This window comes from Orycteropus afer, unplaced genomic scaffold (genome assembly GCF_000298275.1).
Source record: "Orycteropus afer afer isolate SDZICR_OR568_19922 unplaced genomic scaffold, OryAfe1.0 scaffold00199, whole genome shotgun sequence".
Taxonomy (NCBI): Eukaryota; Metazoa; Chordata; class Mammalia; order Tubulidentata; family Orycteropodidae; genus Orycteropus; species Orycteropus afer.
In genome coordinates, this window is record NW_006921786.1 from 4,231,650 (window position 1) to 4,245,492 (window position 13,843).

Sequence of the window (13,843 nt, forward strand, 5' to 3'; positions counted from 1 at the left end):
TGCTGTCTTTTTGTTATGTGTTTTTTCATGGTGTCCCTGGTTTCTTTGTTCCATATTATTTTCTGTGCTGAGCTCATTATGTTTATGAATCGTGTTATCATTTCCTTTGTTGTTGTTGTTTTAGTATTTGCTGAATATTTTGTGCTTGTCCTCTTTTTTATTTTGATATGAAGGTTTATCATTTTTTCTTTGATGTTACCCTATGATTTATAATTTTCTCCATGAGTTTAGAACAGTCCATTCTGTCTTACAACTCTCTTAACTTCCTCACCATTTAGAAGTTCTATAACTACACAGTCTTTTCTCTCTCTCTCTCTCCTTTTTTTTTGGTAGTTGTCCTCTCTTGGCGATTGATGTCTCTGGTTCCCTGTTTACAATCTTGTAAGCTCATTTTCCTTTGGACATGTACATAGCTGTGGTTTCTGAGTTATATCATCTTGTGTATTAATGATCGGTTGTTATTTGCTATTTTTGGTTCTCTGTTCAAGGGACGCTCTTTAACATCTCTTGTGTGGTTGATGTGGTTTTAACAAATTCTCTTAGTTTCTGCTTATCTGGAAATCTAATTTCACCATCATATTTGAGGGACAGTTTTGCCGGGTATATAATTCTTGGTTGAAAATTTTTGTCTTTCAGGGTTTTATATATACCAACCCATTGCCTTCTTGCTTGCATAGTTTCTGCTGAGAAATCAGAGCTTATTCTTACTGGCTGTTGTTTGTAAGTAACTTTTTGTTTCTCCCATGCTGCTTTCAGGATTCTTTCTTTGCCTTTGATTTTGATGAGTTTGATGATGATATGTGTTGGTGATTTTCTTTTGGCGTCTAACCTGTTTGGGGTTCATTGGACTTCCTGAATGGAGATATTCTCATCTTTCGTCATATCAAGGAAGTTCTCCTCCAATAAATCCTGGACAATTTTCTCAGTGGTTTTATTTTTCTCTTCCTGTTCTGGAATTCCAATGACATGTAGGTTATTCCTTTTGATGGTATTCTACATGATCAAATTTTGTTTTGATCTTTTTTCTGATTGATCCCTTTCCAAAGAAGTTTTCAGTTATTTGTCTTCAGTCTCATTAATTCTGTCTTCTATTGCATCATTTCTACTCCTTTGCCCTTCCAATGTGTTATCTGTTTCTGACAGTTTACTATTGATCTTCTGTATTTCTATCTGTAGATTTAGAATCATTTCTAATTTTTCATTTATTTTGTCATTTTGTTCTTGTATTTTCTTCCAAAATTCTTCTAGGGTTTTGTCTGTGTTTTCTAACAGTTTAGTATTGATACAAGAATGGACATGCAGATCCAAGGAACAGAGTAGAAGTTAGAAATAGACCCATACCTGTTTGGTCTGTTGATTTTCGATAAAGATGTCATGGTGATTTAATTTGTCTTTTCAACAAATGGTACCGGAACAGTTGGGTGTCCATGTAAAAAAAAAAAAAAGATTCTTGACCCTTACCTCATACTATGTATATTAAAAATTTTTTACTCCAAATGAATGATATACCTGTAACCTAAGGAGAAAATGTTAGTGACCTTATGTTAAGCAGAGCCTTTTTGCAAAGAACACCAAAGCAGAAACCATTAAGAAAAATTGATAAATTGAACTTCATCAAATTTAATTATATCCATTCTTCAAGATACTGTTAAGGAAATGATCAGCAGCCTCAGATTAGTTATTGCCCAACCGATCTGATAAAGCACTTATATACAGATACGTAAAGAACTCTTTCAACTCATTAATAAGACAAATGATCTAAAGAATAAATGGGCAAAAGATTTAACTAGACATTTGACAAAAAAGATATTCAGATTGCTGTAAGTACTTGAAAAGATGTTCATCATCATGAGATGCTAGAGAAATGCAAATTGAAATAACATTGAAGTATCACTGCACACCTCTTAGAGTGATTAAAATTACAAAACCCACTAATACCATATATTGTTAAGGATGTCAAGCAATTGGAACTCCTATGCATTTTACCAGAAATGTAGAGTGATGTAATCACCTAAGACAATTATTTTCTGTGCTATAAATCATGCACTTCCCATAAACCTGTGGAATTTCTCACCTAAATATCTGTTGAAGGAAGATGGAAACGTACATGTTTACAGACATGTATTTAAATGTTCATGGCCTTATTCATAATAGGTCACATTTGTAACATAAAAACTGAAATAGCCATTTATAGGTGAATGAATAAAAAGCTGTAATACAATCATACAGTGGTTTACTACTTAGCAATAAAAAAAAAGTGCAAACTCCCATTTTGTGCATCCACATGGATAAACCTTAAAAGCATTATACTAAGTGACAGAAGAAAGATACAAAGAATACACACTTGATTCTGTTTATGTTCTGGAAAAAGCAAAACACTAGTGGTAAACAACTCAGTGGTTGTCAGGGCTGAGAATTGAGGGAGGCATGAGGAAGCTTTGAGGAGTGAAGGAATTGTGCTATATGTTGATTGTGGTGATGGTAACACAACTATATGCATTTATTCTACTGTAATACTGAACTTTGATGTTGATATGAAATGAGAATCTTACCCTTTTCCTTTTATGTTACATGTTTTATGCAGGGTTGTCATTTGTCTTTTTAAAAATGTGGCTATATATATAACAAAATATTTGCCATTTCAACCATCTTTATAGGTATAATTCAGTGATAGTAATTACGTTTACCATATTATGCAGCCAACATCACTGTTTCCAAATTATTGAAATCACCCTTAATTAGAAGCTCATTGCCACATAAGCAATAACTTCCCCATTCTCCCTTCCAGCTGCCCCTGGTAACCACTAATAAACTTTGTTCCCTGTGCATATTTCATATACATGAAATACATGTCCTTTTGCTTCTGACTTATTCCAGTAAGCATAATGTTTTCAGGTCTCATCCATGTCAGAGCATGGATGACTGCTCTTTGTGGCTCATATTCCATTTATGTATTACCACATTTTGTTTATCTGTTTGTCTATTAGTGGACATTTTCATGGTTTCCACTTTTTTTGGCAGTTGATAATAGTGCTGTGGTGTACATTTGTGTGTAAGCATCTGTTTGCATCTCTGCTTTCAAGTATTTTGTGAATATATCTACACTTGGAATTGCTAGGTTATATGGTACTTCTGTGTTTAACTTTTTGAGGAAACACCGAACTCTTTTCTACAACTGCTCTAGTTAAATCAGAAGACCTTCATAGTCATTTTTCTTGTGTTTAACATTAATGCTACTAACCTGATCCTGTGAGTTTTAAATTTTTTCCATTTTTTCCAATTTTCCACCTTTTCCTCCCTGTATCTTTTCTCAGCTTCAATTTTGTAAATGGTAATGGGTCCATAGAAGAAAAAAATTTAGAGTTCTTGCTTTGATGGAGGTAGAGAAGTTGAACTGAGTTTGTGGTTGTTTGCTTGTTTGTTATTTTTAATATAATGGTGGGTTCCTATAACTCTCATCCCAATCCTAGACATGGATTTTTCTAGGAATATCTGACCTTTTGCCTATCTACCTCAGTTATTGTTTCCATTCCCTTGCTTCTTGTAGGTAAACATAGTTAATGACTATGATTTTTCTTTGTGTTCCAGCCTGAAAGAATAGATCCAAGTGCATCACGACAAGGATATGATGTCCGTTCTGATGTCTGGAGTTTGGGGATCACATTGGTATGTTTATATTGGTTCAATCTTGCCATAGCAATGTGGCAATAAGAAATTTGGAAATAAAATTTAATTAGACTTCCATGCCCCGTAAGAACCCCTGCTTTTTCTCTTTTCTACTCTTTGATTTTTTACCTATTTTCCCCCATGGTGATAATGTCATGGATTATACTACCTAATTGTTGGTAAAAACAAGTATATTTTTAACCTTAAAAACCAAATCAGATTTGAATATTTCCCTCAAGGTTTTGTGAAGTGCCAAGGGCTCTTTAGCATTGCAGCAGTTGGGTCTCTTGGCCATAGTTAAAAGGAGTCAGCAGCTACACTAAGAATGGGAACAAGGGAGGAGCAGCCCACCTTCTGACAGTGCAGCAGGGAAGGCGAATTGGCTTCTCTCATCTCATGCAAGATAGAGTAAGTTCAGCAATACTGCACAGAGTGTATATATTATGTATACATGTTTACATGCATGGAAAATAATTTCTACTGGAATCTTCTATTCATGGAAAAGATGCAAATGATTGAGCTAAATAAAAGTAATTCAGTTGTTAAGGGATTAGAGAATACATAGATGATAATTTAAAATGAACATTCTACTTTAGAACAACAAAGGAGACAGAATAGTAAGATAGCTACTTTTTTGCAGCTAGCAAGCACAATTAAACTCTTCTTAGTTACTGATGAACAATATTGAAATTTTGGTTACATTTAAAAATTATCTTTATTTGCTTATTTCTTTAGTACCAAGTTTTATTTTGAAGGTTTAGTTTTATGCTTGCTGTTCTATGAGGGCTTGATAATGTTTACCTGATTTTGGGCAGTGCCTACAGCTGCTTCTACATTGGTATGTGAATTTTCCATCCCTAAACTGGGCTGTCATGTTTGGTAAGCAGTCCAAACCTCTTCCTTCCATTTTTCTCCTACCTTCCTCTGTGTTGTCTAAGACCCCATAGCTCAGAGACACACAGATCCAAAGAAAGGAATTTTTTGTTACTTATTAAATAACATCCATTTCTTGATTGTTATATGGTTTAAGATCCTCTTCTTGGAGATCAGAATCACATACCCTTGTTTATATTTTATCGTGTGTAACTGTCCTTGGTGAGTCATGTTACTGGGCCTAGTGAATTCTTTTCTGTATAGAGAGTTGAAAGCTAATAGCGTACCTCTGCATGGGATGCCACCTAGTTTCACTTGTGACCAAATATGAGAGATAGTGCCTGGAGTCTTTTCTCATTGTGAAGCCAAGTGACCGTAAAGAAAAAGGGATTCCTAACATTAATTTTATTTGTCCTTAGCCATGATTTGCTGGTCCCTCCTGCTAAGATTGTGGCTGACCCATCGATAGCAGATGGAAAATTGGAATGTACAACTCTAGGAGTCTGTTATTCAGTAATCATTTAGAGCCAGATGCCTTTGGTCATCTCTAGCAGCTTTTTTCATATACTGTCTATAACTAACATATATACTTTTTGCTTCCTGCTTTCCATACCAATCTGATAAGTAAAGAAATGTTGTTAGGTACCATCAAGTCTGCTGTGACTCATAGTGAACTTATGTACAACAGAATGAAAAATTGCTCAGTCCTGTGCCATCCTCACAATCCTTGTTATACTTGATCCCCTCGTTGCAGCCACGGTGTCAGTTGGTTTTCAGAAATGGATGGCCCCATCTGTCTTCTGAATTTTAGTCTGATAACTCTGCTGAAACCTGTGCACTATGGGTGGTATTTGAAATACCAGTGGCAAAGCCTCCAGCCTCATAGCAACGTGCAAGCCACCACAGTGTGACAAACTGACAGACGAGTGGTGGCGTGTAGAAATAAGTATAACTTTAATTGTTGTTGTTGTTGTTGTTGTTATGTGCCCTCGAGTTGGACCTGACTCACAGCGACCCCTCCTTGGGTTTCTGAGGCAGTATCACTACGGAAGTAGATTGCCCCATCTTCCTTCCGAGGAGTGGCTGGTATGTTTGAACCGCCAGCCTTCTGGTTAGCAGTCAAGTGTCTTAGGCACTATGCTACCAGAGCTCCTATAGCTTTAATAAAAAACACTAAATTATCATCTTTTCCCAGATGACTACACCTATTATTAATAATTAATACTGAAGTCAGAACTTCTAAATTTCTACTATAGCCAAGAGGCATAGAAATATGTACCTTTGTAAAAAAAGGTTAGACACTGAGGTGCAATTAAAATGATACATATATACTTCAGTGACACAGTTTTCAGGAACATTTAAAAGAAACATTTTATGGTTAAAATCATAATGTTCAAAATAAGTCTTAATATGCAAATATATTCTGAAATTAAAAGATGAAGTAGCAGCATTTGCATATTGGCACTATTCTTTTTGTTTTTCTTTACTTGTTTTTAACATCCATGATGGTTTTTGTGTGTATGTATGTGTGTGATTTCATCTAAATGAGTTTTTTATTCTAATTTTCTTTGGTGCTTAAATTCAGTTTCTTTTTACTCCCAACTTTACTTTATACATCTTTATTCTTTCCTCAAATGTTTTCAAACTGACATTATTCATAATACTAGTAATATATTATTAGATGTATGTAGAAGAATTTTATGATTAAGAAGTTTAGAAAATGCTGAGTTAATGTGAAACTGATTTCATTACTGTAGACTTCTGAGAGACTTTCATATGCTTGCTTGTATTATGAATTTCCAAGAGGGTGATGATATAGCCATGTTTTCCACTTGACCATAAGACTCTTTTCTGTATATACTTGTTAAGGATTACCATGAATACTTTCTGCAGGTTTCTTCTGATTCACAAATGACCTGTGCCACAAATGCTTGACTGTAAGTTATTTGTTTGAAACTTACAACTCAATTGCTTACAAACAAAAATAATTTAGAAACCACAGGTTCTCAGGAAAGGCCATAAAACATCATGTTGCTATGAATCATAGCATCACTAATAGTATAGAAATGACTCATCAATTTTTATGATATTTCTTCTATCTGAAATTCCATTCTAAATCCACCTCATTTCAGTGGGGACACATCTCCCCTTATTAAAGTCCTATGCACTACAAGCAGAGATTGTTGAGATTCCAGTGACAGAAGATAAGACAGAAGTAAGGTAGTAAGAGGAGAGAATGAGATTCTTGGACATATTTTAGTTCTGACGACTGGTCCCAAAGACTGCAGCAAGACCTATAGCTCTAGCTGAGGCAGTTCTTTGCCTCCAAGGGATATTTATGATTCAAAGACTGACTTATCAATTATCAAACCAGTTATATTTAAGGAGCAAAAACAAATTTTGTTCTGTGAAAGATTTTTTAATTTTTAATTTATTTTTTTATTATGAATTGGGTGAAAATTTACAGAGCAAATTGGTTTTCCATTCAACAATCCATATACATTCTGTTTTTGATGTTTACTGCAGTTCTCACATTGTAACAGCATTTTTCCCACTTCTTCCTTGTGACCACCCCTTCCTTACCTCCTTCCTTCCCATCCCTGCCTTCCTTCCTAGCTCTGTCCTTAGACAAATGCTGTCTCCTTGATCTCATATGCTTGATTGTTCTAAAGAGTGAATACCCTCCGGATATTACTGTTCACCTTATAGGCCTTTCTGTTGGCTGACAGTTGAGTCATGGGGCTTAAGTTTAGTTGCTAGCTTGAAAGGTACCTGGTCTTGGGGGTTCCACCAGTCATCATCAGACCAAATAAGCCTGTTTTTTTTTAAATGAATAATTTTGAGTTTAGTTCCACATTTTCCCCCACTCTATCTGGGACTTCTTATTGTGATCCCTTTCAGAGAGGTCTGTAGTGATAGCCAAGTACTATCTAGTTCTTCTGGTCTTAGGGTTTCGGAGGCTGAGGTTTATGTGCTCCATTAGCCCTGTGGACTAATTGTTTCCTTGCATCTTTGATTCTCTATTCTATGAAAGGTTTAGTATAGAAATTTTTTAGCAAGTTATTTCAATACACCTAGCTAAACCTTGTTATTTAAAAACAAGGTTTTTGGTACTTCCAATCACTTTATAATTTATTTTTCATAAGCATAATTTTTTTAGGAACTAAAAATGTGTGAAATTCTTTTCTGAGCTCCTAAGTCCTTCCCCATAATTATTTGCAGCACCCCCCCCCCCAATTTCTTATTATTTACCTGCTCTTAGTAAATTTATTTCTAATGCTGTGGATAACCAGTAAATTATCCCTAATGCTGTGAATTTACTTCTTCCAGTGTATTTGTGTTTTCATCATAAAGAAACTTCATTCAAAGGAATGAAGTTCTGCCTGCCTGCCTGCCTGCACATGTAAATGTATATATTTCTAGAAAGCAGTGAACTCAGGAAGGCATCCTTTGGGGTAGAAGGCCTTCTCAGGCCAGCCTATTTTAGGATGGCCTTACCTTTGCTTTCTGTCTTTCATTCTACTGTATAAAGTAGTAATTTAATATATGTACATAATCAAATCTAATCTGAAGATTGTGCTCTCTCTACTATATGCTACCTTCCTTCTCTAAAAATTTGTAATATCATCCTCATATATCAATCACCTGTCCATGTACATATAATGGCATTCATTAGGCCAGCATGTAGATTTAGATAGATTTCTTTGGGAAAGCATAATTTCTAGTTTTTCATTATTTCCAGAAGCAGTGAGAGAAAAACTTTTGACCTTTATCATATTTGGGCATATGTACATAAGGATTTTCACATCTGGTTTGCTGTGGTTTAGAGATACTGTCGTGAGCATCATTGTTGGAGATCCAAATAAAGTGTTTGACCTTGACTTGATTTCATCAGTAATAGTAACATCTGTTTGTGCTTGAAATTGCAGTAACTATGGAATAGCCGGGGAGCTCTGGTAGCATAGTGCCTAAGGCACTTGACTGCTAACCAGAAGGCTGGCTGTTCAAACCCACCAACCACTCCTTGGAAGAAAGGTTGGGCAGTCTACTTCCGTAGTGATACTGCTTTTGAAACCCAAAGGAGGGGTCGCTGTGAGTCAGGTCTGACTTGACGGCACATAACAACAACAACAACAACAACAACAACAACATGGAATAGCTTTAGAACATGATTTGTACATTGTTTCCTCTGATCTCAGATTGGGCTTTTATTTGTTGAAATGTAAAGTTATTTCTTACAAAGGTATTTGACTGCTGTTCTGGACCATAGCCTTCTATTCAGATGACTACAAATAAAGCAAGTTCTATACTAAAAGAGTTCTAAAACCAACTTCCAGAGTCTCTAACAAAATGCAATCAAAGCTGGAGGCTTCCCTGGAGCATACATTGTGGGGAACTTGGCTTAAGTTTGCCCTTTCCTTTTAGACCAAGACTTTGAATTTGGTTGATACAGAGTTTTCTTTATTATGTCAATTTCTAAATATGACCTTCCCTTAGGCTTAATAATTCTGGAAATTTTGTTCTAAACTGATCTTGGTTTGATCTAACACTTTTACAAGAGTGAGTTTCAGTTTTCAACTTGGCCATCACAGTAGGGAGTAGTAAATAATGTCTAGTGTATTTTTCTTTTTCCTTTGTGTTCTCTTTAGTATGAGTTGGCCACAGGTCGATTTCCTTATCCAAAGTGGAATAGTGTATTTGATCAACTAACACAAGTCGTGAAAGGAGATCCTCCACAGCTGAGTAATTCTGAGGAAAGGGAATTCTCCCCAAGTTTCATCAACTTTGTCAACTTGTGGTGAGTACTTAATTTACGAATACTCAAATCACATGTGGTGAAAACAGTGCGGTCTAGTAATCTTAGCACAGTTGGTAGTTTACACCTGGAGGGGATCCTTTGTCTTATTACTGTGCTTTTAAGCTAGGATGCTGGATCACTGTGGCTGTAAGGTGACCTTCAGCTAGCCTGGAGAAGCATCACCCTCTTGTTTTACTACTCAGGTATTGGTGAAAAGCAGAAGTGGGTGGTACAGAAACAGCTGCTTCTAGACTTCCAGTACCTTGTACAAGAAATACCAGATTAAATTTCTAGGTGAGACTGTTCATTTTACTCTGATGTGGTTCTCACAGTGAGATTGTACCCACCTGGAAACTTTTACTAAGCCAAGGCTCTATGAAATCAGATTCTCAGAGGTGATCAGATCACTGCTATAACAACATAATATAGTTGGTGCATATAGTAGTGTTTCGTTATGTTGTGCATAGGGTTGCTATAAATTGGAGCCAACTCGACGGTACCTAACAACAACAGCAACATATAGTAGTCTCAGGCCTCCACCTCAATTAATAGAACTATATGTTGGCTCTCTGAAACCTTTTTCCAAAGAAGATGAGAATCCTATACCTGTTGATGCTGTTTCTCCAACATTTTAACAATATATATGTGTGTCACACATAAGAATGAACATATGCAGATATGGCAGTAATATAGTCATGCTAACCAGAAGGCTGGCAGTTCAAACTCACCAGCCACTCCTCGGAAGGAAGACTGGGCAATCTACTTCTGTAGAGATACTGCCTTGGAAACCCAAGGAGGGGTCGCTATGAGTTGGAGCCAACTCAAAGGCAGTGAGTGTTTTTGGTTTTTATGCTATTTTAGTCTACATTTTAAATAGTCTGCATTTTAACCTTTTAATATAATTATTTGAATATATTTTTTAAATTGCTCTGTTTATCTAAGACGTTTAAGAATAAGATGTTTATGAGTACTTGGTAAACCTTCTTATTGATTCCTCAAAATGTTTTCTTTTCCTTAATATTTTTCCTGCTAGAAATGCTCTTTCTACTCATTCTAAGTGTGATATTTCACAGCCCTCTTTTTGAATAACATCAGATGTTTGTTTGACTCTGGTTTTCTGGCTCCTTTCATCTTCTGTAGCTAAATTCAACAAAGAAAACATATTGGGATTTTTTCTAGGTAGAAGGCCACATGTCTTCCTCATTTTTTAAAATATCTGTTTTTACCATATTTACACACAAATATGTAGTTTGCATAATTGCATAAATATGATTTCTTATATTCTTTGTTCATAGAATATTTGAATAAAATAGCATATAAAATTATTTCTTGTGAGCTGTCTACCAATTTTGCCTTCATCTTAATTCCTTCATCGCTTTATTGATTTTGTTTTATATATAAGTAAACCCATGAAAACATTGCCATCAAGTTGATTCTGACACAAAGTGACCCTATAGGACAGAGTAGAACTATCCTTTAGGGTTTCCAAAGCTGTAAATCTTTATGAATTTACAACCAACTGGACTGGCCAACCAGTCAGACTGGAAGGGATCCAAATTTGTACCCATTCCAAAGAAAGGTGATCCAACAGAATGTGAAAATTACTGAGCCATATCATTAATATCACATGCAAGTAATATTTTGCTGAACATAATTTAAAAAAGCTTGCAGCATTACGTCAACAGGGAGCTGCCAGAAATGCAAGGTGGATTCAGAAGAGTATGTGAAACAAGGGGTATCATTGCTGATGTTAAATTTATCTTGGATGAAAGCATATAGTACCAGAACGATGGTCACCTGTGTTTTATTGACTTTGCAAAGGCATTCGACTGTGTGAATCATAATAAAGTATGGATAACATTGCAAACAGTGGGAATACCAAAACACTTGATTGTGCTCATAAGGAACCTGTACATAGACCAGGAAAGAGGCTATTGTTCGAACAGAACAAGGGGATACTGCGTGCTTTAAAATCAGGAAAGGCATGCATCACATTATGTCTTTTTACCATACTTATACAGTATGTATGCTGAGCAAATAAATAATCCAAAAAGCTGGAGTATGAAGAGGAACATGAAGTCAAGATTGGGGGAAAGACTCATTAACCTGTGATAGGCAGATGACACAACCTTGCTTGCTGAAAATGAAGATGACTTGAAGCACTTTCTGATGAAGGTTAAAGACTACAGCTTTCAGTATGAACTATACCTTACTGTAAAGAAAGCAGAAATCTTCACAACAGGACCACTAAGCGACATCACAGTAAATGGAGAAAAGATTGCAGTTGTCAGAGGTTTCATTTTACTTTAGATGCACAATCAACACCCATCAAAGCAGCAGTCACAAAATCAGATATCTTATTGCACTGGGCAGATCTGCAAGGGACCTCTTAAAAGTGTTAAAGAGCAAAGATGTCACTTTGAAGACTAAGGGACGCCTAACCCAAGCCGTATATTTTCAGTTGCCTCATGTACATGTTAAAGCTGGAGAATGAATAAGGAAGATTAAAGAAGAGTTGATGCCTTTGAATTATGGTGTTGGTAAAAAATACTGAAAATACCATGGACTGCCAGAAGAACAAACAAATCTGTCTTGGAAGAAATGTAGCTCTGTGGAAGTGAGAATGGCCAGACTTTGTCTCTCATACTTTGGTCATATTGTCAGAAAGGACCAGTCCCTGGAGAAGGTTATCATGCTTGGTAAGGTAGAGGACCAGTGAAAAAGGGGAAGACCCTCAACAAGATTCATGGACATAGTGTCTGCAATGATGAGCTCAAGCACTGCAAGGATTTTGAGGATAGTGCAGGACCAGGCAGTTATTTCTTGTTGTACATACAGGGTTGCTATGAGTCTGAGCAGACACAATGGCTCCTTAACAACAAATCTTTACCGAGGCAGACTGCCTTATCTTTGTCCTGTGGAGTGGCTGGTGGGTTCAAAACACTGAGCTTTTGGTATATTTTAATCTCTGTATCACCAGAACTCCTTCTTATGTATATGTAGTACTTGTATATTTTTAATGCTTTTCTCCCTTGATACCAGGTCTACCCATAAATAAAGATTATGGACATCAATGTTTAATTAAAACGTGCACACAGTTGTATATACCAGCAGTATATATGTGCACACCAAATGTATGTACCAATACACAATTGATTTTGGTAGAAAGACACAAAATCAGAGCAGAACCTGCAGAGTGCAAAAGCTGCTATAGAATGATGAATGTGACTACTTCACATTATTATGGTGGCTTAGATATTTGTAAAGGTAGCAGACAGTACTTGCACTGAAACTTCTAATATACTGGATTAGGATTTTAAAAATCTTTCAAAGTGTATCACAAATTGGTATAAAACTAAAGAACTCAGAGCTCTGGAAGTATGTAAAATCAGAAATTAGAAACAAGGAAGAGTTGAAGCTGTTTCTTTTCTTGAGAGTTTCTATTAAGCCGTGGGAATTTTCAGCTTCTGTTGTGATGACTGCCAGGAAAGTAGGGGACAACAGATAAAGACCAGAGCCTACCTAAGGATGTCAATATAATAAATATGTGATAATCACACATAAAGTTGAAATCCTAAAGGGCTATACCCACATTGTAAAGACTAATAAGAAATAAGGCATACTATGCAAAAAAGGAGCTCTGGTAGCATAGTGGCTAAGGCACTTGACTGCTAACCAGAAGGCTGGCGGTTCAAACCCACCAGCCACTCCTCGGAAGGAAGGTTGGGCATGCCTACCTCCGTAGTGATACTGCCTCGGAAACCCAAGGAGGGGTCGCTATGAGTCGGGGCCGACTCGATGGCAAACAACAACAACAACAACATGCAAAAAGGGGGAAAAAAAAAGGAGCTCTGGTAGCATAGTGCCTAAGGCATTTGACTGCTAACCAGAAGGGTGGCAATTCAAACCCACCAGCCACTCCTTGGAAGGAAGACTGGGCAATCTACTTCTGTAAAGATTCACTGTCTCAGAAACCCAAAGGGGGTCGCTATGAGTCAGAATTGACTCGATGGCAGTGAGTTTGGTTTTGCTTTGGTGCAAAAAATGGATAACAAAGAAGCATGCCTATCTTGACCCTGGCACTGAATGCAGCACAAATTCAAAACTAAGCTCACTAACATGGATTTGCTATTTAACTTCATAGTAAGTGTGTGGTCCAAAATATATAAAGCAGAAAATTTAATTTGAAGAGGCTCCAGGTTGGCAAGAGTCTCAGTTAACTGGCGAAATAAAAGCACATCCTTTCTGGAGAATTAAACTTCGACCTAGGACTCAAAGAATTTCCAAAGATAAAGTTAACAGGATTAGGAATAATTTACACAGAAAGTTCAACCTTAACACAGTGAGTGAGAATTAACAGAAATAACTAGTAGCAGGAATGGATCTGTGGAGACTTCAGAAATTAGAATGATCAGAAATGGAGACAAAAATGATTTGTCATTAAGTTTAAAGGCAAATAAAGCTTGGAAATAGAAGTAGGAAGCAGAGATTTGGTAAAAAAAAAAA

At 36.3% G+C, this 13,843-nt stretch overlaps 1 protein-coding gene across 1 annotated transcript in view; it reads left to right on the forward strand.

The window, feature by feature from the left end:
* The window catches only part of MAP2K4 (mitogen-activated protein kinase kinase 4), a 220,528-nt gene that overhangs the window by 200,143 nt on the left and 6,542 nt on the right, over window positions 1–13,843 (forward strand). Inside the window, exons 9-10 of the mRNA XM_007948051.1 lie at window positions 3,589–3,666; window positions 9,189–9,337. Of these exons, the coding sequence (XP_007946242.1) occupies window positions 3,589–3,666; window positions 9,189–9,337 (227 nt within the window). The remainder of the gene's footprint in view (window positions 1–3,588; window positions 3,667–9,188; window positions 9,338–13,843) is intronic.